The sequence below is a fragment of the Lynx canadensis genome, chromosome C1, assembly GCF_007474595.2.
Source record: "Lynx canadensis isolate LIC74 chromosome C1, mLynCan4.pri.v2, whole genome shotgun sequence".
Taxonomy (NCBI): domain Eukaryota; kingdom Metazoa; phylum Chordata; class Mammalia; order Carnivora; family Felidae; genus Lynx; species Lynx canadensis.
In genome coordinates this window covers 16,696,051-16,722,657 of record NC_044310.1, presented here as the reverse complement: position 1 = coordinate 16,722,657, position 26,607 = coordinate 16,696,051, and the positions used below count along the sequence as shown (strand labels likewise).

At 50.4% G+C, this 26,607-nt stretch overlaps 1 protein-coding gene across 2 annotated transcripts in view; it reads right to left on the bottom strand.

Annotated features, from left to right (window-relative positions):
* The window catches only part of EPHB2 (EPH receptor B2), a 124,613-nt gene that overhangs the window by 1,670 nt on the left and 96,336 nt on the right, over window positions 1–26,607 (bottom strand). Inside the window, exons 5-13 of one of the 2 annotated variants that reach the window (XM_030327133.1) lie at window positions 24,230–24,354; window positions 15,283–15,445; window positions 13,074–13,182; window positions 12,256–12,323; window positions 4,914–5,036; window positions 4,122–4,369; window positions 2,931–3,146; window positions 1,895–2,044; window positions 737–930 (exon numbers count right to left, since the gene is read on the bottom strand). In XM_030327133.1, coding sequence (XP_030182993.1) covers window positions 737–930; window positions 1,895–2,044; window positions 2,931–3,146; window positions 4,122–4,369; window positions 4,914–5,036; window positions 12,256–12,323; window positions 13,074–13,182; window positions 15,283–15,445; window positions 24,230–24,354 — 1,396 coding nt within the window. The remainder of the gene's footprint in view (window positions 1–736; window positions 931–1,894; window positions 2,045–2,930; window positions 3,147–4,121; window positions 4,370–4,913; window positions 5,037–12,255; window positions 12,324–13,073; window positions 13,183–15,282; window positions 15,446–24,229; window positions 24,355–26,607) is intronic. The other variant, XM_030327134.1, reaches the window with a different exon arrangement.

The following is a 26,607-nucleotide window of genomic DNA, read 5'->3' as shown; positions in this document are numbered from 1 at the left end:
GGAGAAGACAAGCCCCGGATCACTGGAGCTGACAGTCTCTCTGATTCAGGGATGGTGACCTGGGTGTGGGCCATGGTATGCGTGTGTGTGTGTGTGTGCACGTGCGTGGCTGGGTTGGGGAGGCTGCAAATGTAAGTGAGAGGGTCTAGGTTTGAGCGTGAGGGTAGCTAGGAAGGAAACCTGGTGACCAGTGAATATGTCTACCAACCAAGATTCTGGTAATTTTTCTTCAATGCTGTCCTGTCTGACCATGCTTTAAAAAGTGCTTCCTGGGGCGCCTGGGTGGCTCAGTCGGTGAAGCGGCCGACTTCAGCTCAGGTCACGTTCTTGGGGTTCAAGAGTTAGGGCCCCGTGTTGGGCTCTGTGCTGACAGCTCAGAACCTGGAGCCTGCTTTGGATTCTGTGTCTCTGTCTCTCTCTCTGCCCCCCCATGCTTGTGCTCTCTCTCTCTCTCTCTCAAAAATAAATAAATATTAAAAAAAAAAAAGTGCTTCCTTTACCACCTTTACCGCTTCCTTCTCCTTTTCTGTGTCCTGGGCTCCTCCACACCCCCAAGGCAGGGCAAATGCCCAGTGAACATTAGTGCTGGCCTTCCCTGACCCCAAGCTGCAGTGTAGATCATCTGCCCGAGGCAGGTGGAGCTTGAGGGATTGGAGATTTGGAGACAGGAAGGGCTGGCTGGGGGTGGGGTGGAGATATACTGGGAGGACGGAGTGGGGCCAGACCAGAGCCGTACCCGGAGGAGAGGGGTGCCATGGCTTTGAGGCTGTTGGGGTTTCGGATCATCTTGTCCAGCGTGTTGACGATCTGGCCAAACTTAGGCCGGTGGTTTCGGTCCTTCTGCCAGCAGTCTAGCATGAGCTGATGTAGGGCGCTTGGGCAGTCCATGGGTGGCGGCAGCCGATAGTCCTGCTCTATGGCATTGATTACCTGGAAACAACACAGGGGCAGAGTTGGTGGGGTGGGTGGGGTAAGAGCATCTGCTTCTAACCTGTCCTGTCTTTCCACCCCCCACTCTGTATTGCAGGAAAGACCTATTTGGTTGCCATGGCAACTGCTTTCACCTCCTGGATACAGCCCCAAGGACGGGCCTCACCTGAGTTCCCACCGTCTATGGCCTCAGTCTGACCTGCAACCTGGGTGCCTACCCCCTCTCTCCAATCTGTCCTGCCACTAGGCCCAGAATCATTTTCCCTAGCTGGACCGTGAGTCACCCTCCATGATCAAGAAGCTTCTTCAAGTCCTTCCCGTTTTGTGTTGTTGCAGATCAGAATTTGCTGGCTTGATTTTCAAACACCCCATTATTGAACCTTATCAACCTTTCTGACCATCTTTCCTCTCTACCGATCCCCAATATGATCCCTCAGTTCCCACCTCGGGACCTTTGCACAGGTTATCGTTCCCATTTGAAGTCCTCATATCTCCAAGTCCTACTACTGTGAGCATCCCACCTGTCCTGTGAAGACTTCCTGATTTTGTTCATGCTGCCCTTGCCTCAACACCTACAGGACTTGACACCTGCCTTCTCCCATTTAACAGCTGATCATAAAGTTCCTGATGACAACATCTTGTTCCTGGAATAAGCGTCCTGTCCCCCAGTTATGTGGAAAACACCTGAGATAGTCTCACTCAGGGCCGACCACAAAGTGAAGGCATCTTGAAGATTTGCTGAATTGTGGATGTGTAGGTCTTTCCTGCTCTTGACCTCTGGAGAGTCCAGGGTCCTGTGTAGACATCTGAATCAGCCACCATTGGGCTGGGAGCTGCCTTGGCCGGGTATCTCAGAGACCTTGCTCCCATTCCCTGGGAGATCAGAAAAAGGCCAGGAATTCTGGATCTTCCCCTCCCATCTGGCTGGCCACAGAGGCTCTGCCCAGCCCCCTTGGATACTCACATCCTGGTTGGTCATGTCCCAGTAGGGCCGTTCCCCGTAGGACATCACCTCCCACATGACGATACCATAGCTCCACACGTCACTGGCTGAGGTGAACTTCCGGTACTGGATGGCTTCTGGGGCCGTCCAGCGGATGGGGATCTTCCCACCCTGGGGAACACAATGAGGAAAGTTAATGGGTGAGAGGCTGATCCATGTGGTCTCTGCTCTCACTATTCCTCACCCTGTGCCCTGTGCGTACCAGTCACACGAAGCCCCTCGTTCTTTCTCAAACTCACCATGCTACTTTAGGCCTTGAGAATTTGCACGTGCTGTTCCCTCTGCATGAAACGCCTTTCCTCACTCTGCTGTCTGAAAACCCCTTCTTATCCTTTAAGTATCTCTGAAAGTCTCTCCCTAAGTCCCAAGTGCCAAGGAGTTGCTCCCTCTTTTTAATCCTCCAACTGGGTCCTCGATCTCTGTCAGGGAGGCACTTGTCATACAGAGCAGTACTGAAATCATTTGCCTGTGTGCTTGCCTCTTCTTATGCTATAGATTCTGAGTTCTTTGGGCAGGGGCTTCGTCTTGCTCCTTTCTGTTTAAAACTCTTCAGCAGGGGACAGTCCTGAGTTTAGGCATTCCAGGTCTCCAAAATCAGCCCTGCCTGCCTCTCCAGTCTCACTGCCCACCGCCTCCCCTCTTAGGGTCTGTGTTCCAGTCACAGCTTGGCTTGAGAACATGGCATCTGACAAACTTTTACTGGCCCTTCAGCTTGCAGCTCACATCTCACCCCGTCTGAGCAAGCCTTCCTGGGCCTCCCAAGACTGGTGTCCTGACTTAGAGCTCTGTTACCCCATGTTTCTCTGCACATCTGTGTCCCCTGCCAGCCTGTGAGCTCCAAGAGGGCAGAAACTGTGATTTATGCCTCTATGTCTCTTGGGTCCGGCACAGTGCTTGGCATGAGCAGGTGTCAGGGAAAAGGTGTTGTAGGGAGAGATGGACACCTATGTCCTCTTTCCTGGCACCATGACCCCGCTGTTCTCTGCCTCCATCTTACCAGTGCGCTGGTGTAGGTGGGGTCTGAGGTATCATCCTCCAGAAAGCGTGAGAGCCCAAAGTCAGACACCTTGCAGACCAGGTTGCTGTTGACGAGGATGTTGCGGGCGGCCAGGTCGCGGTGGACGTAGTTCATGTCTGCCAGGTACTTCATGCCAGCCGCGATGCCCCGGAGCATGCCCACCAGCTGGATGACTGTGAACTGCCCATCATTTTGCTTTGGGAGAAGTGGAGAAAACACAGGGAATGGGAGGGCATCAATCAGAGCTCTGGATCATCGGCACAACAGGAAACCAGAGCAGGACCCTGCTACCCTGGCCTCATGCTCCCTGTGGGAAGAATTCAGATGCTTGGGGGTCTGAGAGAGGCCCATGAGAGGCCAATTTCACGGTGGGGGAAAGAACATGGGCTTTGGAGTAGATGCAGCTGGTTTGACTCTGGCTCTGCCCTTTGCTGGCCGTGCAACCTTGGACAAGTGACCTAACCTCTTGAGTCTGTTTCTTCATCTGTGTATTAAATGGGGATAAGTTATATCCATCTCCCAGGGCTGTCTGAGTTAAATAAGAAGGCGCACAGAGGTATGTGCATGGCACATAGGAGGTGCTTAAAAACGTTTGTTAAATGGCAACTAGTCTAGCAGCACGTTTCTATGCTTTTTGTCTAGCTGGTTAACTGTGATCTTCTGGGGCGTCTGAAAACTCTCCTCTCTTGGCCTTGTGCTCTGGACTCCTCCCACTAGCCCATATGGCTTTGGAGAAATCCAAAATCTGGTGAAAATCCTGGACTAGGGTTCAAGAGACCTGGTTCCAGTCCTGGCTCTCACCCTGACCCCCTAGGTAATCCTGGGCAAACCGTACCCATCTTTGAACCTCACTTTTCTCTCCTGCATAATGAGAAGGTTGGCTAAAAGCATAGATGATAACGGATTTCAGGCTTCGTGCTAACTTTGACGGACTGGTTGTGGTTTCCTAGATTGAAAGGATTCTGAGACTGCTACCTGGTTCACGGGGACAGAGTTCTGGGGTCATTAGCAATGTCTGCCACTGGTAACAGGATGGAAAGAGGCAGCATACGAGCCCCTCCTGACACAGGTTTTCCCCAAGACCCCGTCAGGCTCTGACAACATGAAGTTATATCCACCACTCCTTTTCCTCCCCACCCATGGGCCCCTGGAACTCTTGGCTTTCCCTACCCGGAGGAAGGAGTCCAGGGAGCCATTCTCCATGAACTCAGTGATGATCATCACAGGCGTGCTCTTGGTGACAACACCCTCCAGGTGGATGACGTTGGGGTGGTCGAACTGGCCCATGATGGAGGCCTCGCTCAGGAAGTCCCGGCGCTGCTTCTCAGTATAGCCTGACTTGAGCGTCTTGATGGCCACAAAGATCTCTCTCTTGCCTGGCAGTTTTAGGTGGCCACTGCATACCTCACCAAACTCCCCTGGGACACACACACCAAGAAAGGCAGGATGTCACTTGCCAGCTGGAAATGTCACCTTCCCACTCCCTGTAACCTCTATTCCTGGGTCCTGAATGAACTTTTTCTCCCCAGTGGTCAGCTCATCCTCTTGACAAAGAACCCCTTTGTAGCATGTGGGGGCCCCTAAGGTCTCAGTAAACTCTCCACAGCTGCCCCATGGTATTTGGCTGGGTATGGGGTAAGGCTGTAGGGGAACCTGGGGGGATGGAGAGAGGGACAGGAAGGACACAGCACTAGACCGAGTCCAGCGAATTGGGTTCTAGACCTAGCTCGATCTCTGACATGATATGCAAGCTCCTTCCCAGCCCTGTGCCTCAGTTTCCTCATCTATCGATGAGGTAGTTTTCCTGGATGACCCTTGAGGGCTTTTCCACCTTGGCTATTCTGAACCTTCAGGCCTTGGAGGGTCCTCTGAGGCTCCTACCCCACATGCTCCCCTCTGCCCCTAGAGTACTCCCCCCTCATGGCTGAGGCCATGGTACCTGGGAGAGCACTCACCACCTACCTGCTCCAATCACCTGCTCAATTTTGACACAGGAGATGTCAATTTCCTTGGCAAACTCCCGCACTGCCTCATTGGGGTCCTCATAGGTGAAAGGGTCGATGTAGATCTTCATGCCTGGGGTCACTGGGGGACAAGACCAGGCTTGGTCACATGCACAGAATCAAGATGCGGACAAATGGAAAGGCTACAGTTAGTCCCTCTGTAGAGGGAAATACACTCCCATATGGCCCCATAGGAACTGGGAAACCCTTTGCAGGTTACTTGACCTCTCTGAGTCTCGGTGAGCAGATGGGCACTGAGCTGAGTAGAAGGGTGAGGAGAACAGAGAGCTCGGCAGAGAGAGCAAATAGGTTCTAGCTCTTGTTCCAACTCTAATTGATTCGTAATGTCTTCCTGAAGGAGCTAAAAGACTGTCAGGGTTGTTTAGCAATGTCTACTATGGGTGTGGGCATAAAAGGATAGATAGGTTTGTCTCTCTTGTGTTAGAGAATCAGGGGGTGCAAAGAAAAGGAAGAGGAAGTCAAGAAGGAAGAGAGAGATTTGGAAGATATACAGAAAGAGGAGGCAGGAGTCCATGTTCTTGGGCAGCTGCTAAGGAGCCTTCCCTGTCTTTTAAGGCTTAATTTAAGCATCCCCTCCCTTCAGGGAACTTCCTGGCTGCCTCAGCTCTCCCAGGCAGGCCCCAGAGCCTGGAGGGGCTGCCTACTCACTAGGGTCGGAGGACCCATCACTCGGCCCACTTCCCAGGTCTCCCACTAGTTAGTCTTAAACCACGCCGGATCTCAAATTTCCTGGTGATCAGCATGTGGCTGGACATGGGGCATATTAATTTGATTCTTGATTTGGATGTACTTTTTTATGTGATGCAGAAATTAAGGATGTAACTTGGATATCAAAGACCTAATTCTGATCCTAGCACTGAGCCAACAAAACACTTGGAAGGAAGGGAAAGGTGATCAATCCCATATTCTCCCTCCCAGATAACTCGTCTTCTTGCTGCCCAGGCCTCCCTCTGGCTTCCCCAGCAACCTGCCCACATTCTCCATTGCCCCAGGGGCAGCGACTTTGGAGGCAGCAACTCTAGGAGGAGAGAGCTGGAGTCCCTGGACCATAGTAAGGCTTGGCTGGTTGGTGAATGGGGGCATCAATGCTGCTCAGCTGTGTGACCTTGGACATGTTAGTTGATCACTCTGTTTCTGTTGCAGATATTCCAGGAATCTAAAATTGGAACCTCTAACACACAGGTTGGCAAACTGGCCCACTGACCGTTTTGTAAATAAAGTTTTATTGGAACATAGCTGTGTGCATTCCTTTGCCTGGCGCTGCTTTCAGCTACAGCGACCAAGTTGAGTAGTTAACAATAGAGACCCTATGGTATTTTTACTCTCTGGTCCATTACAGAAAAGTTTGCCAACTACTGTTCTAATACATTAGCTGTTTTTTGGATTATTTATGTAGGTGTTTGTCTAGCCCTTTAATTAACTAATTAACGTATTTATTTATTTATTTATTTATTTATTTATTAAGATTTTATTTTTAAGTAATCTCCACACTCAACATGGGGCTCAAACTCACAACCCCGAGATCAAGAATTACATGTTTTACCAACTGAGCCAGCCAGGGGTCCCTGTCTGGCGCTTTAGGTGAAGGTTTCTTAATTTGGGTCTGTGAACCACTTGACAGACCCAGGATGAGTTTGGTGGGACAGGGGAGTCTGGTAACCTCCCAAATGGAATGCATGTATGCATGTATGTATGTATTTATTTATTTTAGAGAGAGAGCACAAGTGGGGGAGAGGGGCAGAGACAGAGAGAAGGAAAGAGAGGAGAATCTTACTGGCTCCATGGCTCCATGCCCAGAGTGGGGCTCAACGTGGGGCTCGAACCCACAACTGTGAGATCATAACCTGAGCTAAAATCAAGAGTGGGACGCTTAACCAACTGGGCTATCCAGGCACCCCTATTATTACCATTTTGAATTAGAAAAGTGACTCATACTCTTTATTTATAGTCTAAAAATTATGGAAATAAATATTGTGAAAGTTGAAGTTCTCCCCAAATCCATCCCTGAGTTTAGATTTTTCTGTTTTATAATTTTATATACACACGTGTACGCATATTTGTGTTTTTCTGGCCATAGGATCCAAAATTTTCAGCTGACTCAGAGAAGCCTGAGACCCCAAAAGAAATTAAGAACCACCACCTATAACTGTGGGAGCCTGGGTGGAGGGGGTGGGTGGGTGCATGGTCTTTCCTCGTTTTTCTCTCCCCTAGAATAATGCATAAAGTTCTACATGGAATATACACTCAGTGTCTATAGAGCTGAGCAGAATCCATGTGACAGAGATAAAAGAATGACAGCAGCTGCCATTACCCTAACCCTTTGTTAGGACTGGGCAGCACTGGGCAGGCTCTTTATATGGATTATCTCATTTTCTGCACCCAACAACTCTTGGAGGAAAGGATCACTATTTTCATTTCATGCATGAGGGAACTGCAGCTCAGAGAGCCTAAGTAATCTACCGAGGCCACACAGCTAGAAAATGGTATAGCCAGGACTTGAATCCAGGCCTGTCAGATTTGAGCCAAGGGCCACTACTCTTAATCATCATGCCCGTGGCCTCCCAGATGCAATCCAACCAGATCTGGTCCATGCCTTCTCCTCCTCCTGGACTGTTCAGCCATGACCCCTTCTCTAAGTCAGCCCTTCTCAGACTGGGGACATCAGCTCCTGGGAGATGCTCCCTTTCTTGCTCAAACTCTGAGCCTGGCCTGTGGTTCTTGGTGACTGACTTTCAACCTCCCTCCGACAGAACTGGGGGAAGCCCTTTCCGCCAGGCCAGCTGTGGAGGGAGGACAGGAATGGGTCAGCTCAGGGAGCTAAGGAGAAGTAGAGCAGGAGCTCAAAGCTGACTTGGGCACTGTCAGCCGATCACATGCCATCCCCAAGCCTTGGCCAGGAGTGTTGGTCAGGAGGGCTCTCTATTGCTTACAGAACAAAGGCAAGTGCCTTCATCTGGTCTTCCAAACTCTCTGGGTTGGGCTCCAGCTTCAGCTCCCTGATCCTCTACAGCAAAAAGGAAGTATTTACCCAGAGGTCCCACACACCTGATCATTTCTGTACTCTGTGCTTTTGTTCATGTGGTTACCTCCACCAGGAATGCACTTCTCTTCCTCTGTGTGTCTAGATCAAATGCCACCTCCTCCGTGAAGGCTGCCTGGATCCTTCTAGTGGAGATCCATGCTTTCTCTTCAGGTTCCCGAAGCCCTGTCTCTGCACCCACTCCTATGGCCGTGACATCTGTATGGCTCTCCTCTTTTATGGGGTCTGCCGGGTATGCATGTCTACAGCTTCCTGCCACCCCTTTCTGGAACACTCTGCTGCCTGTGAGGGCTCGCTTTACCCTCTCTCCCTCAGGGGGACAGGGGTCATGTCTGTCTAGCTCATGCTAAATGCCAGAGCCTGACCCATAGAGCAGGCTCGAGAAATGCTTACTGAAAAAATAATAGCATTACCTATTGAAATGTCCTTTTTTTTCTCTTTCCACCTGTTTGCGGTCATGAATACCTTTGAGAAAAGGTATGGATCTGCTCCTTGGAAAATTATTCACGTGTGTGTCACACTCCCATACCCAGCATACAATTTTGGAATGCTCACCGGGCCTTGAAGCTCTTGGGGTTTGTGAACCCCCAATTACGAGCCCTCGCTCTAGAATGTTTTCTCTACAGTACACAAGTGAAGGAGCATTCAGTAGATGCTTAATAAACGCTTATTGATTGTATGGCTCTGAGTAAAACTGTCTCTGCTTCTGTGACCCTTTGGTTTCATCTCACCATTAATAACACAATCTACTCACGGTTCAGTGTGGATTCACCAGGCACTGGGCCCCGTTCTGGGTACTTTACAGGCGTCTATCCAATTAATCCTCCTGACAACTTTGCCAGGTAAATGCTATTATTAGGCTGAGCCGTATGAAATTGTTAGTATTTGGCTGTTTACGACCTACAAACATGGCAATTTCATTGGGTCCAACCTAATATTATCCCCATTGTTTGGATGCGGACATTGAGGCATAAGAAAGTTTAGATGGCCTGCCCAAGGCGACAGCCCGTTGGGGGCTGAATCCAGGTCGTCTGGCTGTGAGTTGACACTTGTAACTGCCAGCCTACTATTTTCTTCCGGTTGCTTCCCCATCCTGTCTCCTGGAATGGAAGGTGATTATTCAAGGCCTGGCTCCCAGGACAGGTATTTGCTGAACTGAAGTTGGATAAGGATCTCTGCAGTCAGAGTCTTCAGAAAATACTGGTCTGCTGTCTGGATGACTTATGACTGTCAGGACCTGCTGTCCTGGACCCAAATGGGAAATTCAAGTGGAAGGAGGAAGAACCAGACATTCAGAGACCAGGTCTGAGTTCTGGATCTGCCAGTAATAATAGTCACAAAAAAGCTGCGTTATGAGTTTGAACGGAGGATCAACCACTGTATTGATACAGCTGTGTGCCCTTTGGCAAGTTACTTAACCTCTCTGTGCCTCACTTTTTTTTCACATATAAAACGGAGATCATAAATAGCACCTACCTCATAAGGGGACTGCAAGGGTTAAACGAGAATCTTTTTAAGGGGCTAAGTATCGTAGTTGGCAAATAGAAAGCGCCGAATAATTGTTACCTGCTATAGAGAAGAGTTGGCTATTATTAAATATTATTAGGAAGCACTTTAATATCCATTAATTCATTTAATCCTCACAATTCTGTGAAAGAAGCATCATTCTTGCTACTTCCCATATAAAGATGCCAAGGTTCAGAGAGGTTCGATGGCTTTCCCAAGGTCACACAGCTGGCCAGTGGTAGAGCAGGGAAGAGAAACCAGGTTGGTCCCTCTGGTCCACATCCAGGTACCATGGACCTTGGTCCTCACTCAGCACCTGCTGGACGAGGGAACACATGAGCCGGTGAGGGTGACTTCAAGCCAGTCACACACATCTCCGGGCCTCAGCTTCCTCCTCTGTCCCGGCGACACACGGTTGCCGGGGTGGGGGGGGGGTGGGACCCCAAGGCTGGCAGGGCTTTGAAAAAAACAAAGTCCTTTTTAGATTCAGGGAGCAGGAGTCTGAGCTTTAGAACATGTTGATCCATGAACAAATCCTGGGCTCTATTTTAAAAATAAATCCCTGCTGTCACCTGTTTCCTTGTTACCCACTCACACTCTAAATAGTGAGGCTTCCACATGGCTCCAGGTGACGAAGCATGTGAGCCACCTTCGTCCAGCTTCGTCCACCTTAGTCCACATTTAGTCAGGTGTGGACAGCACGGTGTGGTGAGGAGTGTGGACCTCCGTTCTGGCCCTGAGCTGCTTTGTGACCTCTCTGGGCCTCAATTCCCTCATGCTCAAAGTTGGCAGTTATAAGGATTAAATGAACAAATATATGTACCGCATGAAAACAATTCCTGGGCATACTGTATGCATTTAGCTATATCTACAACCATGATTTTATTACTTGGGGAAGAGGAGGGGGTGATGTAATTTATGACTTTTATTTTTAATCTACAGGTGAATTTTTTATTTTGGTGTAGCTAAATTTGCTTTTTTTTTTTTTTTTGAGAGCTTTCCATTGCTTTTATGCTTAGAAAGTCCTTTTCTTTTTATAATTTTTTTCATGTTATTTATTTTAGAGAGAGAGTGTGCAAGCAGGGGAGTGGGGCAGAGAAAGAGAGAGAATGTTAAGCGGGGCTCGATCCCATGACCCTGGGATCATGAGCTGAGCGGAAATCAGGAGTCAGATGCTCAACTGACTGAGCCACCCAGGTGCCCTGAAAGTCCTTTTCTATCCACATATCCATTACATAGTTACCGAAATTGTCTTCTGGAAATTTTAATGGTTTAATTATTTTTTACATTTATGTCTAAAATGATTTTTTAAGCTCAGGAACTTTTCCTTTAAATTGACTGTTACCCAGAGGCTTAATATCTACAACTGCTCGACTCGGCTCTTTCTTGCACGCTCCACACATCCAATCCTGCAGGAAATCTAGTGCATCTACTTTTTGGAAAATGTCAGAATCCAACCGCCAACTGCTTCCACTCTGGTCTAGGCACCACATATCTTCCCTGGATTATTCCAACAGCCACCTCTCAGGTCTCCCTGCTTCTGTCCTGCTTGGCACCCTCCAGCCCCCTCAGTCCATTCTCCACATAGCAGCTAGAGAGGTCCTGTCAAAACTGTAACTCAGAGCACGTCAGTCTTTGGTTCAGACCCTCCTAGAGGTTCCCTATTTCACTCAGAATAAAAACCAAGGCCCTGCAATGGCGGACAAGAATCTGCATGTTGCAACCCCTCATACCTGCCCCTCCTGCCTCCTCACTCTGCTCCAGTCACACTAACCTCCTGGCTGTTCCTGAAACCTGCCAGGCACATTCCAGCCTCAGGGCCTTTGCACTGACTGTTCCTTCTGCCTGGGAGGCCCTTCCCTCAGGTATATCCACGCAGCTCATGCCCCTAGCTTGTTCGTGTCTTTGCTCACCTGAAACCTTCTTGAGGCCAACTCTGACTGCCCTGTTTGAAAAGGCAGCCTTGACCCTGCAACTCTGGATCCATCGCCCTGTTCTACTTTGCCTTTTGTTCTAGTGCTTTTTCGTCTCTAGGACACCATGCGCTTTTCTCATTTATTACCTGTGTTTTTTTGTTGTTGTTGTTCCCTGTCCCTTCACCAGAGTGTAAGTTCCACAAGGGTAGGGATATGTGGTTTGCTTACTTGTGTATCCCCAGCACCTAAAACAGTGCCTGAAGTGGCTACCGGAAGAGTCACCTCTTGGGCCAGAGCCTGGGGTCCTCATCATCTCATTTAACTCATGTGTTTATTGTGCAAATATGTATCTAGTGTCTTCTATGTGCTGGGCAGCGTGCTGGTGTTGGGGGGCAGCAGTGAGTGTCAGACACACTTTCTGGTCTCCAGATGTTCCTGCTATACTATTGGGGAGAGAAGGAAACGGCCATCACGGTGCGGCCAGGTAAGGGAGCGCTGTGCAAACACAGATGGGGCCCTGAAGCCAGGGCGGGATGGGGGGGTCGGGTCCGGGGAGGCCGCTCAGAGCGGTTTGTATGTGCCGTGGCTGAGGAAGAGGGGAGAGTTACACAGGTTAAGAGAAGGCGGGGGATGCCCCAGGCAGAGGGGGCAGCATGTGCAGAGGCTAAGAGGGAAGAGTGAGCTTGGCCCATTCAGAGAACAGCCTAACGTTCAGTCTGGCTGCGGCATGGTGGGAGGCAGTGGAAGGAGGCTGGGGAGGCTGCTGGGAACTAAGAGTGAGGGGCCCAAGGGCGCCGGCCCAGCTGGGGTGTACGTACTGTGGCCACTGGTATAGTGCTGCAGCTTGTCCGTGTACTCCGAGTCAGCACGCTCAAACCCCCGTCTTCTGGAACAAGAGCAAAGGGCTGGAGCCACCTGGAAGCCCCCGGGGAGCTGGGAGCCACAGTAGGTGATAGGAAGAGGGAGGGCAGGCCCTCAAAACCACACCCCTGCCAGGGGGCTCCCTGCCTGCCCCTGGCCTAGCAGCCTCACCCCTCCTGGCCGCCCTCATCCCTTCCCACCTCTCCCACCTCAAATCCAGGCTCACCATTTCCCCATCCCCTCTCCAGCCAAGCCCCTTTCAAAGTTATCGCCCATGGCCCCAGACATCCCAGGGGCTTCTGTCCATCTGACCTTACAGCCCAGTCTATTATAAAGTGGGGATCTAAGGAGGAAGAGAGGGTCTTTGCATGATGCCCTGCAGAAGTCAGGAACAAGTCCCACCTCCTGCCTGGGCACATGTTGTGCCGGCCACCTGGGATGTCCCTTCCCCTTCCCCCACCTCCTCCCATCTACATCCTTTCTGTCTTTCCTGCCACCAAAGCCAGTGGGCCTTATCTGAGCTCCTCAACCTCCCCTCTGACACCCCACTTGTGGCCCTAGTCATGTAGGGGCCTCAACATGTAGTCATGTTCTGAGCCCAGAGGGATGTAGCCAATGGCAGCCGTTTAGGTAGGAGGGAGGGTATCCAGGCCTGTGCGAGCCTCTCCCTGGCCCTGGGGATGATGGGAATATCTCCTTGGCTCACAGACGCTATTCAGGAATGGTTGAATAGATGCTCAGCCAGCCCTGAAAGGGGCTGGAGACACCCACCCACCTGTTACACACAATGGCAATGACGACCACAGCAATGAGGAAGACCAGGCCGGCCGCCGAGGAGCCGATGATGAGTGGCAGCTTCTCCTGGATGCTTGTCTGGTACTCGGCTGGGGGAGAAAGCACGTTGTTGTCAGCCTGGCTCTGGGAGTCCTAATGTTCCCCACCTGGCTGGGTCTCCTAGGATCCCCAGATTCTGTTCCTGCTCCTGATAAAGCACCTGTCACATGCCCAGATGGAGAACTGGCCGGTACTCGCTCAGAGGTAACCTTGGACAAGTCCATGGACTGCTCCAACCCTCAGTTTCTCATCTATAAAATGGGCATTATATCAATGTTGATGTGAAAATCAACAATGATAAGAAGCTGACTTATAACTACAGAGAGGCAGTTATAAGCACGGACTCTGAGGCCAGACTCCCTGGGTTAAGTGGCAGTACCACTTACTATCTGTGACTTCTGGTAAAGGGACTTACCTCTCTGTGGCTTAGTTTCCTCATCTGTAAAGTGGGGAGATTAACAGTTCCTAGCTCATAGGATTGTTGTGTAAAGCACTTAGAAGGACATGTGGCAGGTAGCAACCACTCAGTAAATATTAACTATTATTGTTATTGAGTATTTTATGTTTTAGTCACTGTGCTAAGTATGTTATGTATCTTGTTTGATTTTCAGAACAATCTTGTGATTCGGTGCCGAAGATCACCCCATTTACAGATGTGGGAAGCGACACTTAGCGATGCCATGACCTGCATGTGATCACACAGTTACAAAGTGGCCAAAGCCAGCATTTGAACCGAGGTCTGTTTGACCCAAGGCCACAGGCTTATATGAGATAATGCATAAAATGCACTCAGCATTGGTCTGGCTTTTGGAAACCACTCAGTACATTTTCAATGCCATCAACACCATCATTGTTTTAAATTTTATTATTATTACTTCTCATTTACTTCCATGACCAGACAGGAGCTCATTAAAGTCAGGGACCAGATAAATCCTGGGTCCTTAGCACCAGCACATATTTGTTGAGTTAGTAAGGAAAGCATCTTGGGACAGTCCCCCAAGGCTCGAGGTCAATGACACTCATCCAACATGCAAGAGGTCTACAAAGGTGAAAATGCTGGCCACGAGGAAGTGGGGCTTTATAGAGGAGGTACCATTAGCATCCTGGAAGAGATGGTAAAGCCATTAGGGAGAATTTTTGTGATAAAACAAGAATTCATGGGTCTAAGCCTCTGAGACATCCAGCTAGGCAAAGGCCAAGGCCCATGGCCAGTGATTGAAGCTGATGCTAAGAAGCGATGCTGGAGTCTGGTTATAAGGAAAGTTGCCTTGGGGCTTCATTGGTTGGTGAAAGGGCTCCCAGACTCACAGCAGTGACAACTATGACATTAACTATGATTTGGCAAGCGCTAACTACGTGTGAGAGCTACGGCCAACCCTGTGCCAGGTTCCAGATATTTATCCCCCATCTTTACACTAATTTGATAATGATGATGATGTTGACAATGAGATAGCTGTTATCATCCCCATTTATAGATGAGAAAACGGAGACTCAGAGAGGTAAGGTGAGTTGCTCAGGGACACACAGTTAGGGCTGAATCAGCACTGTAATTTCTCTGTCTGGCTGGCATCAGAGCCCATACTCTTAACTCTGCTGTTCCTCAAAGACTATTAGAATAGGAAGGGCACTTAGAGACCATGTGGTCCCGCAATGGGAGACACACAGCACATGGGCTGCAACCTCCCATTTTCTTGTCCAGGGCAGACATCACTAATCCATCCCAGCACTTCTTGCTGCTGAACTTTAGAATTCTTCTCAATCCAACTGCAAGTCATTGGAGGAGTGTACGGATGAAATAGGTGTGCTCTCAAAGACTGAATATGATGCTTTCATTTTGTGGATGAGAAAAATTTGGACCAGAAAAGGGAAATGACTTGCTCAGAGTGTGTCTGCAAGTTAGGGCTGAGCTCCTGAGAGTCCTGTGAAAGGGAGTGGCTGACACGATAGCAATGGAGGAGCCCATATGCTTTCCAAATCACAGAAAATAGCACCTCTGTATGACTGGTTCCCAACCAGCAGGGAAGGTTGACATCTAGAAGAGGGGGCGCCTTTTCTGATTTGTGCAAAGGCACGTTGAAGGAGCAGTTGCCTTTACATGTATTCTGTTTGTGGAGTCAGTGCCCGCCTCTTGCCCTCTGGTTGCTGCTTACCTTCTGTCATGGTCTGGAAGTACATCTTGCCACTGTAGCGCCCGTAGCCTGCCACAGTGCGTGCCCGCACCTGGAAGACATAGATGGCGCCGGCTTTGAGGCCCTGCACAGTGACCGTGTTGGTGGGGCTTTTTATGGCTGTGGCGTTGTACTCACTGAGCTCCTGCCGAGGAACAGAGAAGACCATTAGCAAGGTTGTTGCCCACGGTGTGCCCAGAGCCCAGTGCCCACTCCTGCCACTTGTGGTGGGGGGGGGGGGTTGGTCACTGGATAAACATCTGTGGTTTCCAATTCTTCATTCTCTCCCTATGACTAAATTGCACACCCACACTTTTTGCATGTGACTTCCCAACACCTCCCACAAAAGAAGGCAGAGTGTATTTCTCTTCCTTGTGGATGCCAAATTTGTCCATGGTCTTGTTTTGGCCCATGGAACATTCTAGAGGACATGATGCAAGCAGAGGTTTTATACGTGTTTGTTGAGTTGGCTTGGCCTCTTGTGCTCCTGCCTTCTGCCATGATGGGACTTAACCTGGGTAGCGGCTGGTTCCAGAATGAGAAACACGTAGGGAAGATCGTGACCTAATTCTTATGCTGAAACAGGGCCACCTCAGTTGACTTGCAGACTCCAACCAATGACCAAGAAAAATAGCCACTTGGAAGCCATCGTATTTAGGGGATTGTGTATTTTGCAGCATTATCCTCAGTGATAGCTGACTGATACACAGATGCTGAGGGGTCACTATGTGCAGACTCTGAGGTCTAGGTTGTGAGTTCTTGGGAGACAGCAGGAAGAGGGCCTCCCTTACCCACTTCCGCAGCTACTTCCCTGCCCCATGCCTTGATAGGTTAAGTGCAAGGACCCCTGTTCAGCCACAGCACACTCGAGTGAGGCAAGATTTAAGGCCCAGACAGGGAAAATGATGCTCAAAGTCACATATTAGTTGGTGGCTGCTTTGGGACTCAAAAGCAGGTTCGTAGGGGTGCCTGTGTGGCTCAGTCAGTTAAAGCATCTGAGTCTTGATTTTGGCTTAGGTCATGATCTCACAGTTTGTAAGTTTGAGCCCTGTGTCAGGCTCTGCATTGATAGTGCGGAACCTACTTAGGATTCTCTCTCTCCCTCTCTTTCTCTGCCCCTACATCCCTCCTCAAAATAAATAAGCTTAAAAAAAAAAAAAAAAAGAAAACAATGGAGTACATGGAGCTACCTCTAATGTCCAAGGCTTTGAGTACCCAGGACCTAATGTTCTTTCCTTTGAGAGATGCAGAATACCGATTCTTTTTTTTTTTAAGTTTGTTTGTTTGTTTATCTATTTATAAAAAAATCTTTATTTATTTTTGAGAGAGAGACAGACTGCAAGCAGGGGGGGAACAGAGAGAGAGGGAGACACAGAATCCAAAGCAGGCTCCAAGCTGTCAGCACAGAGCCCAACGCGAGGCTCAAACCCACAAACAGTGAGATCATGACCTGAGCTCAAGTCGGTCACTTAACCAACTGAGCCACCCAGGTGTCCCCCCTTTTTTAAATGTTTATTTATTCTTTGAGAGAGAGAGACAGACAGAGTGTGAGGGAGGGAGGGGCAGAGAGACAGGGAGACACAGAATCGGAAGGAGGCTCCAGGCTCTGAGCTGTCAGCACAGAGCCAGACGCGGGGCTGGAACCCACGAACTGTGAGATCATGACCTGAGCCGAAGTCGGACACTTAACTTACTGAGCCCCCCCGGCACCCTGCAGAATGCCAGTTCTGACCTCAGCACTGCTCAGGGTGACCCAAGGAGCACAGGACAAGGCACAGATTAGCTGCTGTGGGAATAGGGATGTGGTTGAGTTGGATGCAGCTGTCTGCCAATCTAGATGATGCTCATTCGGGCATCTGTCAGCTACCCTTCAAACTTTCCCCAAACACCCTCTTTGCACTTGGCCCTGGGGACTCCAAGGGACTAAGGCACAGGCACTGGGTTCACAGAGCTTAGTTCAGGAAAACAGTGTGGAGACTTCAACCTTGAGGATCATGAACCCCTCTGAGAAGTTGATGGAAGCTAGGAGCCTTTGTGCAGAAAAATGCCCACCTGATTGTCCGTGCCAATCATACACACGTGCAATGCACAGAGCCCTTGCAAAAACTCTCTCAAAACAATTAAATTCAGTGGGCGCAATGTTATTACAGGAATCATAGCATGGAAGTTAAGATCACAAACTGGGGGGCGCCTGGGTGGCTCATTCGGTTGAGCATCCAACTCTCGCTTTCAGCTCAGGTCATGATCTCATGGGTGGTGAGACTGAGCCCCGCATTGGACTCTGTGCTGACAGTGTGGAGCCTGCTTGGGGTTCTCTCTCTCCCTCTCTTGCTGTCCCTCCCTGGCTCATGCTCTCTTTCCTTCTCTCAGAATAAATAAACTTAAAACAAATGTTAAAAAAAAAATCACAAACTGGAGCCAGACTTCCTGGGTTCAAGTCCTGACTCTATTACTTATTATCTTTGTGACCTTGGGCAAGTTTCTTAACCTCTCTTGCCTCCTTTTCTTCATCTGTAAAATGGGGATAATAATAATGGCAGCTACCTCAGAGGATTGTTTAGAGAATAAAATGAATCCATATGTATAAAATGTGGATATTGGTAGTGTAAGCACAATGAGCATGGGACCTCACCTGGGTGGGGGACATCAGGTGAAGTCCAGGAAAGCTATCTGCAGAGTGGGGCTTACGTAATGGAATTTTAAAGAACAAACAGAAGTCACCCACGTCAAAAAGGGGGAGGGCATTCTTGGCCAGGAGCACCAGGTGCAAAGGCAAGGAGGTGAGAAATGGGATGTGGGGGCTGGACAAGGGCTGATCTGCAAGTGCCTCCTCCCAACCCCCTCACCCTTCCCAGAGGGCAGCAGCACCTAGGAAGCCTCTTTTCCTGAGTTCGCTCCTCTGCCCCCTCCTCCAGGAAGCCTGTTTGACCTCTCAGCCAGATGTGCCTCCCCTCCTCTGAGCCCTGGAGCACTTGCTGTGGACGCCCCAGGAGGGGTTTCTGTTCCACCCCCTTATCCTGGGCTCAGGCTGATCTCACAATCTTGACTGTAAACTCTTGAAGGAAGTGGCTGTGTTTTGTTTCCCTGTACTGAGCACAGAGGCCTGCACAAAGAGACCTGTTTCAATGCCCCCAGGGTAAAGCCTGTACTCCTTGGCTTGGCTTTCCAGACCCTTCATGACTTGCCCTTTGCCAGTCTTGCCTGCCCCCCCCCCCCCCCGACAGGGTCCTCCAGGCTCCAGTCATACCCAAATGCTTCCCTTCCCTTTCTTGGTAGGACTGCCAGATTTAGCAAATAAAAATACAAGATGCTCAGTTAAATCTGAATTTCAGATAAACAATGAATAGGGTGTTTTTTTTTGTATAAGTTTTCCCCATGCAATATTTAAAACATACTTATACTAAAAAATTATTTAAAAAAATTTAAATGTAATTGGTGTCCTATATTTTATTTGGCAACCCTACCTTCCCTGGACACTCTGATACTTTGCAAGTGCTGTTTCTTCTATCTGAAATATCCATTCTCCATCTGCCTGGCAGTTCCCTATTCATCAAGACTCAGTACAAGTACCACATTTGCTGCAGAGACTTCCCAGATGTCCCAGAAAAGATTTGCAGGTCCGTTTTCTCCTCTCCCACCTGTTGTTCCGATATGCACGTGTCTTCTCTAAGGACTGTGGGTTTCCTGAGGGCAGACACCTTGTCCCATCCATCTCCGGGACCCCCAGGCTCAGCACACAGTAGGTGCTCACTAACTACCGCCAGCGACAAATGAAAAACAGGATAGACCATTCAACAACCTACGAACCCAGGTTGCAGTACCAAGATTGCCCACTAGGTGCCACCAGCCAACATGGAATCTGCTCGGATTCTGCAGCCTGAGTGGGCGGGTGTCCACTCAGAGAGGATGGAAGTTTTAAGTTCCAGATTGTAGGATGGCGATGCGAGGTAACTGCCAGTGGCACAGGTGCCTCAGATTGAGGAAAGAAACTAGCAGATCCCTTCTCTAAAGCGGGAACAGGACAGAGCGGGGGATTGGGAAGTCATTTCAAAGGCAGATTCTTCCACTCGCTTGCATTGTGACCTTGGGAAAGACTCTTCCCTCCCCTGAGCCCCTGTTTTCTACTCCAGGAAAGGAACACTAAATGCCAACCTCCCAGGGCTGTTGTAAAGATGAAATGTGACCAGGCAGTGTCTGGCACAAAGGAGCTGCTCTAGAGCCCCCTATCTCCTCCCTCGTGGCTGGAACACCTTTACCTGAATAAGGACTAAGCACTGACAGGTTAGGAGAAGACATCTAGTATGAAATCTACCAGTCCTCAGCTCAAAAATCCTTACCCCAAGACTATGGGCCAATGAGGCACTGGGAGCATTTCTTAAGCCCTATGAGACTCGGTCTTCTCATCTTTAAAATGGGATAAAATACTATAGGCCACACAGAGTGGGTATGGAGATTCAACAGGAAAAAAAAAAACGGGCAAAGCTTTTAGTATCGTTTCTGGTACACATAAGGACTTCACAAACATTGGCCATCATAGTTATCGATGCCATGACAGAGCAAGCCTTCCTCAATGGTCATTAAATGGATGAATGAATGCAAGAATAAATGAGTGAGTGAATAGATCTCTCCATGTAGGTACCACTCCACGTACACTGGGCAGAGACCTACGCAGCCTGGACTTTCACTGTTCATCCCCGCCTCCCCCACCTTCTCTTCCCCTTTGCTCTGCCAGCTAAAAATTTCTGTTGAATAAACACCAATCGATGAGGCCTATAGGGACCTGTCTGCCATAGGTGGCGTCACAAATGACTCTTCTCCCGGAGCTCTGGGGGAGCCAAAGGGAGCACGAACCTGTGTGCTTTGGTGCAGCTGCCAAAGGAGGCCACCTCCCCCAGGACACTGGAACTGATGGAAACAGCCAGCCCTGGTCTGGCCAACACCATTTGTCAGCAGCATCCAGGAGCCTTCCAGCAAAGTGGTTTTTTAGCTCCGGGCTCCGGGCAGGCTGGGAAATCCCAGTGGAGCTGGGGAAAGGCCAAATGGAGAGCCCGCTCCAAAAAGAGCCCTTTCTAAAGAAGGAAAAGATAGTGGCGGTGGGGCCCACACGGGACTGCAAGGCTCAGTGCCTAACTTCCCTACCTGGGAAGATTTGGAGCATTCATTAAAGAAATCAATTGCAGGCATCAGGAGGATTCCCAAGTGTTAGGTAAGAGCCGGCTGTGGACTTGTCAGAAGCCATCTTGCATCTTGGAGGTCCCTCCCTGATGGGACAGCCAGGTTGACCTAGGAAGCCTGAGAGGTTGGGGACCGAGACTGCTCCTACCCCTGTGCTGGCATCTCCTCTGACATTTTCATCAACTCCTTTTTCCTTCTCCCCTTAATTCTGCCACACTCTCCTGATTCTATCCGTCCATTTCTTTTTCCTCTGCACACTCTCCTGTCTGTTCTTGGCTATACCTTTCCACTCCTGGCGAGCACCATACCTACACCTGCAAATCGCGAACCCACACTGGCCCCAGGAAAAGGCACCACCATCCACTGGGAGTTGTCCTTCACACTTCCCTGGTCCCCTGAGTTTCAAAAGGTTGTCTGAATCTGTAGGCCTCTCACCATCTGTGCTGCCGGCCCTTACTCCATCATGCCACTATCATTTCTCACTTGGTGTCCCACGAGAGCCCTCAAAAGGGTCTGTGTCTCCAGGACCCCCTTATACTCTGTTTTCCACACAGCAAGATACAGGGATCTTAAACGTAATCTGAGTCAGATCACATCATTCCAGAACCTTCCACCGGCTTCCCATAGTACTTTAAATTGAATCCAGACTCCAAAGGCATGGAAGGCCCACCACAACCCAGCCCTGCCTCCCTCTCCAACTCTTTCCCCGCTAATCTCTCCCTTGTTCATATTGCTCCTCCACACTTGCCTTCTCCTGCCCCAGGGCCTTTGCGTGTCTTGTTTCTGCTGTCTGGAATGACTTTGCTCTCATCACTTGTCTGTCTGGTGAACTCCTAGCAACTTTTGAGGCTCAGCTCAAATGTCACTGGAATGAAGACTTCCCCTCACTTATACTCAGACCATGGGTCCCTCCTTGGTGCCTTGACAGATCTTTGCCTGCCCTTCTGTGACTGTGTCACACCCGTCTCATGGCTATTTGTGTCTGGAGGTGTCTTTTCCCCTGGACGGTGAAGGCCCTGAGGCCTCTGGGCATGTCTGGCTAATCTCAGTACTCCCAGCACCCAGCCCAGGGCCCAGCCCAAAGTTGGTGACAGCGAATATTGAATGAACCAGTGTCCATCTCTCCCATTGGCAGATTCCAGGCTGCCCCTCACTGCACCCCAGGCCCAGCAGGAGGGGCTGACAGGGCAGCGCCATGTCTCATCACAGCTGTACCTGAGGCTTGTCCCTCTCTCGCCCCTCTAAGATCCCCCTCAGAGCCTGGCCCTGTCCACCCTTTAACAGTCATCCCAGAAGCACCCCTGGGAGGGTGAATGGGGAGGGAGGAAGCAGGAGAGCCAGGCGAAGCCTGTTTTCTCTGCCACTTAGCAGCTGGGTGGTCTTGAACAGGTCACACACCTTCTCTGTGCCTCACTTTCCACTCCCGTCCAGGGGGGTGAATGGCCTTGCCGCAAGGAGGAACGAGACGACGGAGGTGGCGTGCTTGGCACGTGCTCTGTGCTCATGAAACGCGAACAGGTGGTGGCCGCGGCCGCTGCAGGGCTTGCTGGGCCTGCCACCTCGGCAGGGGCCTGGGGATGCGGGGCAGCGGCAGAAAGTAGGGCAGAGCCACCTCCTGGTTCACACCTCCGTCAGCCTCCACAGCCCCTCCCGCCTCGGTAGGAAATGGGTCGTAGGCAGGACCCGCGCCGGGATTCCTCATTTCCGCTCTAATCTTCGGGGACAAACACTTTCAGTTTCGTTTAATCATAAAGCTTCTTAATTAGCTTTTTTCCCCCCCTTTCTTTCTTGAATTCTGAGGTGCTGAACTGTCCCCGCCAGAGGGGGTGGAAATGCTGGCTTCTGTAGGGCCTGGGGCTTCCTGGGCCTGGGAGCAGCTGGTCTGGCTAAGGCTACAGGATGCCTGGCTCCTTCAAGGCCCTCCAGGGCCCAGTGAGGGGTGGGGCTGCTTCCCTCACATAGTCCTCACCTTGGGCCATCCAGCAGCACCTCGTGAGCACCTACTGTGTGCCAGGCTGGGGAAATGGCAGAGGTAAGGCAAGGTCCCCACTCTGGAGGAACAGGCCGTGGGAGGGGATTCATTCACTTATCCATTCAACCAATATTTCTCAAGTGTCTCTTTGGTGCTGGGCCCAGGGTATTGGGGAGAAGATGGTGAATGGGACAGATGTGGTCCCTGGCTTCTCAGAATGCACTGCCTAGAGCAAAGGATGAGCGAGGAAACAAGCAATCACAGACCGGCTGGGTGAGGCTGGATAGGTGTTTGAAAACGTCTTGAGGCTCACCAGAGTTTGGCTGAGCCTGCAGTTAACAGAGTGGAAGGGCGGGCTGGGCCTCCGAAGGCTGGGCTCCAGCAGTGGTGGCTGGTACTGTTTCCACCTCTTTTCCTCTCAACCCTTACGAGAGACTTTCTATTCATTTCCAGTTCCCAACCCTCAACTAAAGCGCTTTCTGTAGTCATTTACACTTTAGTCTGAATGAGATCCAAGTGACACCTTTCCCAGGGGCTCTTACAGCCTCTGTGGGTGTTTGATGCTTTAGGCTGCAGGTAAGAAAAGTCTCCACTCAAAAAGAGAGAGTTTTCTGAGCCTCTGATGTCCAGCTGCTCCATCCACCCCCTGGCCCCTACACCATGCAGGCCCCAAGTTCAAATGTACTGGCCTCGCCTGGCCTCATGTTGTGTAGCTCTTGCCCACCATGCAAAAGGCAGGGCAGAAGGGAGGAAGGAAAGTACACTCTGTTAGGGCCGGGAGCCATTCTGGGTACTGTCCCTGCCTTTTCTCCTTGACCTGTGCAGCCCCCAGTCTTGCCAACAAGAGAGGCAATCTTGTTTGCATTTGATACAGGAGGCAACTGAGGTTCAGAGAGAGAAAGATGGCTGCCCAAGGTCACACAGCTGTTGTGGTTGGAGCTGGGACCTGAACCTATGGCTTCTCACTCCCAGTCCAATGCTCCTTCTACAACACCAGTGGCTTCTAACCCTTGGTCCCTGGGTCCTAGGGGTCCCTGAGAGAGAATTAAAGGTCTGAATTAAAAGCTCAAAGAGGGGGCGCCTGGGTGGCGCAGTCGGTTAAGCGTCCGACTTCAGCCAGGTCACGATCTCGCGGTCCTTGAGTTCGAGCCCCGCGTCGGGCTCTGGGCTGATGGCTCAGAGCCTGGAGCCTGTTTCCGACTCTGTGTCTCCCTCTCTCTCTGCCCCTCCCCCGTTCATGCTCTGTCTCTCTCTGTCCCAAAAATAAATAAACGTTGAAAAAAAAAAAAATTAAAAAAAAAAAAGCTCAAAGAGAAACCGCTCTCTCCCGCTACAAATGGCACCCAGGCAAATGGAAACAAGTGTTTTAGCTGGAATCAGAGCAACACGGGGAGGAGGCTCCACTCCTGCCCTGTACAGAGCTCTCTGGAGCACTTTCAAATCTCTGCTTCAGAATGGGGGAAGCTTTCTGGGAAACCAGCTCTTTCAGAACATCAGGCCCACTGGAGTCAAGAGGAAGGGGGTCCTGGTGAGGAAAGGGCCCTGACCATTTTACTGAGATTGCTGGCCTGATGGCCCAGACCAGAAAAGCGCAACTCGGAGAGGTCAAGGCACCTGCCTGAGGTCTCCCAGCTGGGGAGGACTGGAGTCAGAATTGAGCCAGGCAGCTTGACTCTGAGGCCAGTGCTCTTTCTGCTGTACCAGGGTGTCCAGTCTCGGAGGAGGGTAGAACCGCAGGCCCAGGGGTGTGGAGGTGGGGAGTGGGCCCAGGAGCACAGGTACCTTCTCATAGTACTGCAGCTCATAGTCCAGGATGACGCCGTTGGGCTGGTCAGGCTGGGACCACGACAGGGTGATGCTGTCCACCGTGCGGCTCACCGGGTGCATGATGGACACAGCCGACGGAGCTGGAAGACAGGTCAGAGGCCAAGGGTCAGGAGCAGCAGTGAGAGGGTACATACAGATTCTGTCCCAACTCTAGAGGTGCCCAGACAGAGTGTGGGATCAGAGAGGGGAAGGCATCTGGCTGAGGCCACACAGCCTGCCTAGGGGGCTGACGGGGGCCAGCAGGACTTGTGCAGGGCCGTGGATGCTGCACCTTCAGATTTCAGACACTGACAATTCTGGCCATCCCTGGGGAGCTCAAGCCGCACCAAGTGAGAGACAGATGCACTGGGCCCTTCTCTGGCCTGGCTCAAAGTGTTTGGATGAAAGGTGTTTATTCTCTCTTGGAACTTACAGTCTACTGGACTAGGGAACTTACAGACCCAAGACATGGTGATGGGGCTCTGGGAGAGGGGAGCAGAGAGGGTGGGAGATTCATTTGTTCCTCCAGCGAATGTGCACCGAGGGCCTACTATGTGCCCTCAGCATTGAAGAAAAATGACTGCCAAAAATAAGTACATAAAAATAAATCCATAGCTACTATGGAAAACAGTTCGGCAGTTACTTAAAAAATTAAATGTAGGGGTGCCTGGTGGCTCAGTTGGTTAAGAGTCCAACTCTTGTTTTCAGCTCAGACCACGATCTCACAGTTTGTAGGTCTGAGCCCTGTATCGGGCTCTGGAGCCTGCTTGGGATTCTCTCTCTCCCTCTCTCTGCCCCTCCCCCATGCTTGTGGACACTCTCTCTCTCTCAAAATAAATACATAAGCTTAAAAAAAAAGTTAATGGGGCACCTGGGTGGCTCAGTCGGTTAAGCATCCGACTTTGGCTCAGGTCATGATCTTGCGGTTCGTGGGTTCGAGCTCCGCGTTGGGCTCTGTGCTGACAGCTCAGAGCCTGGAGCCTCCTTCAGATTCTGTGTCTCCCTCTCTCTCTGCCTCTACCCCACTTGCACTCTGTCTCTCTCTCTCAAAAATAAATAAACATTAAAAAATTTTTTAAAAATAGTTAAATGTAGGGGCGCCTGGGTGGCTCAGTCGGTTAAGCGTCCGACTTCGGCTCAGGTCATGATCTCGCGGTCGGTGAGTTTGAGCCCCGCGTCGGGCTCTGTGCTGACCTCTCAGAGCCTGGAGCCTATTTCAGATTCTGTGTCTCCCTCTGTCTCTGACCCTCCCCCATTCATGCTCTGTCTCTCTCTGTCTCAAAAATAAATAAACATTAAAAAAAAATAGCTAAATGTAGAATTACCCAGCATTTGCACTCCTAATTTTACTGAATTGAAATCAGGTACTCAAATGAATACTTACACATGTCAGTACACATAACGGCAGTATTATTCACAACAGCCCAAGGAGGGGAACAACCCAAATGCCCACCGACAGACAAATGGACACACACACAATGGTATACACATACCATAGAAGAGTATTTAGCCATAAAAACGAAGCAAGTACTGACACGTGCTACAACGCGGATGAACTTCAAAAACATGCAAAGTGAAAGACAGGCACAGAGGTCACATATTTTATGATTCCACTTATGTGAAATAATTCAGAACAGGTAAATCCAGAGAGCAAGCAGCTGGCGGTTGCCAGGGCTGAGGGTAGGGGAGAAACAGAGAATGTTGAGCGTAGGTTTTCCTCTGGGGCGATGAGAATGTTTTGGGCCTAGACAGAGGCGGTGGTCACACAATCCTGTGAATGTACTAAACGCCACGGAATTGTACACATTAAAATGGTTAATTGCAGGCGGGCCTGGGGGGTTCAGTCGGTGAAGCATCCAACTGTTGATTTTGGTTCAGGTCACGATCTCGTGGGGCATGAGTTCGAGTCCCGCATCGGGCTCTGCGAGGACAGTGCAGAGCCTGCTTGGGATTTTTCTCTCCCTCCCTCTCTCTATGCCCCTCCCCTGCTGGCACTTTCTCTCTCTCTCAAGATAACAAACTTAAAAAAAAATAAAATGGTTAACTGTATGTAAACCTCAATAAGATCAATCCCTCCCTCCCTCCCTCCCCCTAGTGTTCCTAGAGCCATCACGGAGGGTGGTTAAACGAAGGAGACAGGAAGTCAGGGGCGGCTTGTTTAGTGCTGGAGCCTTCTGAGAAATAACTTAACCCCATTCCTGCATCTTACTGATGTGGAAACTGAGGTCCGGAGAAGGGTTGTGAGCTGCCCAAGATCACATGGGGAGCTCACAACACACAGCCCTTTTATTGATTCCTGACTCATGAGGCACCCAGGCCCATGTCTCTTGCCTCCTTCTCAAATGGACCAAACC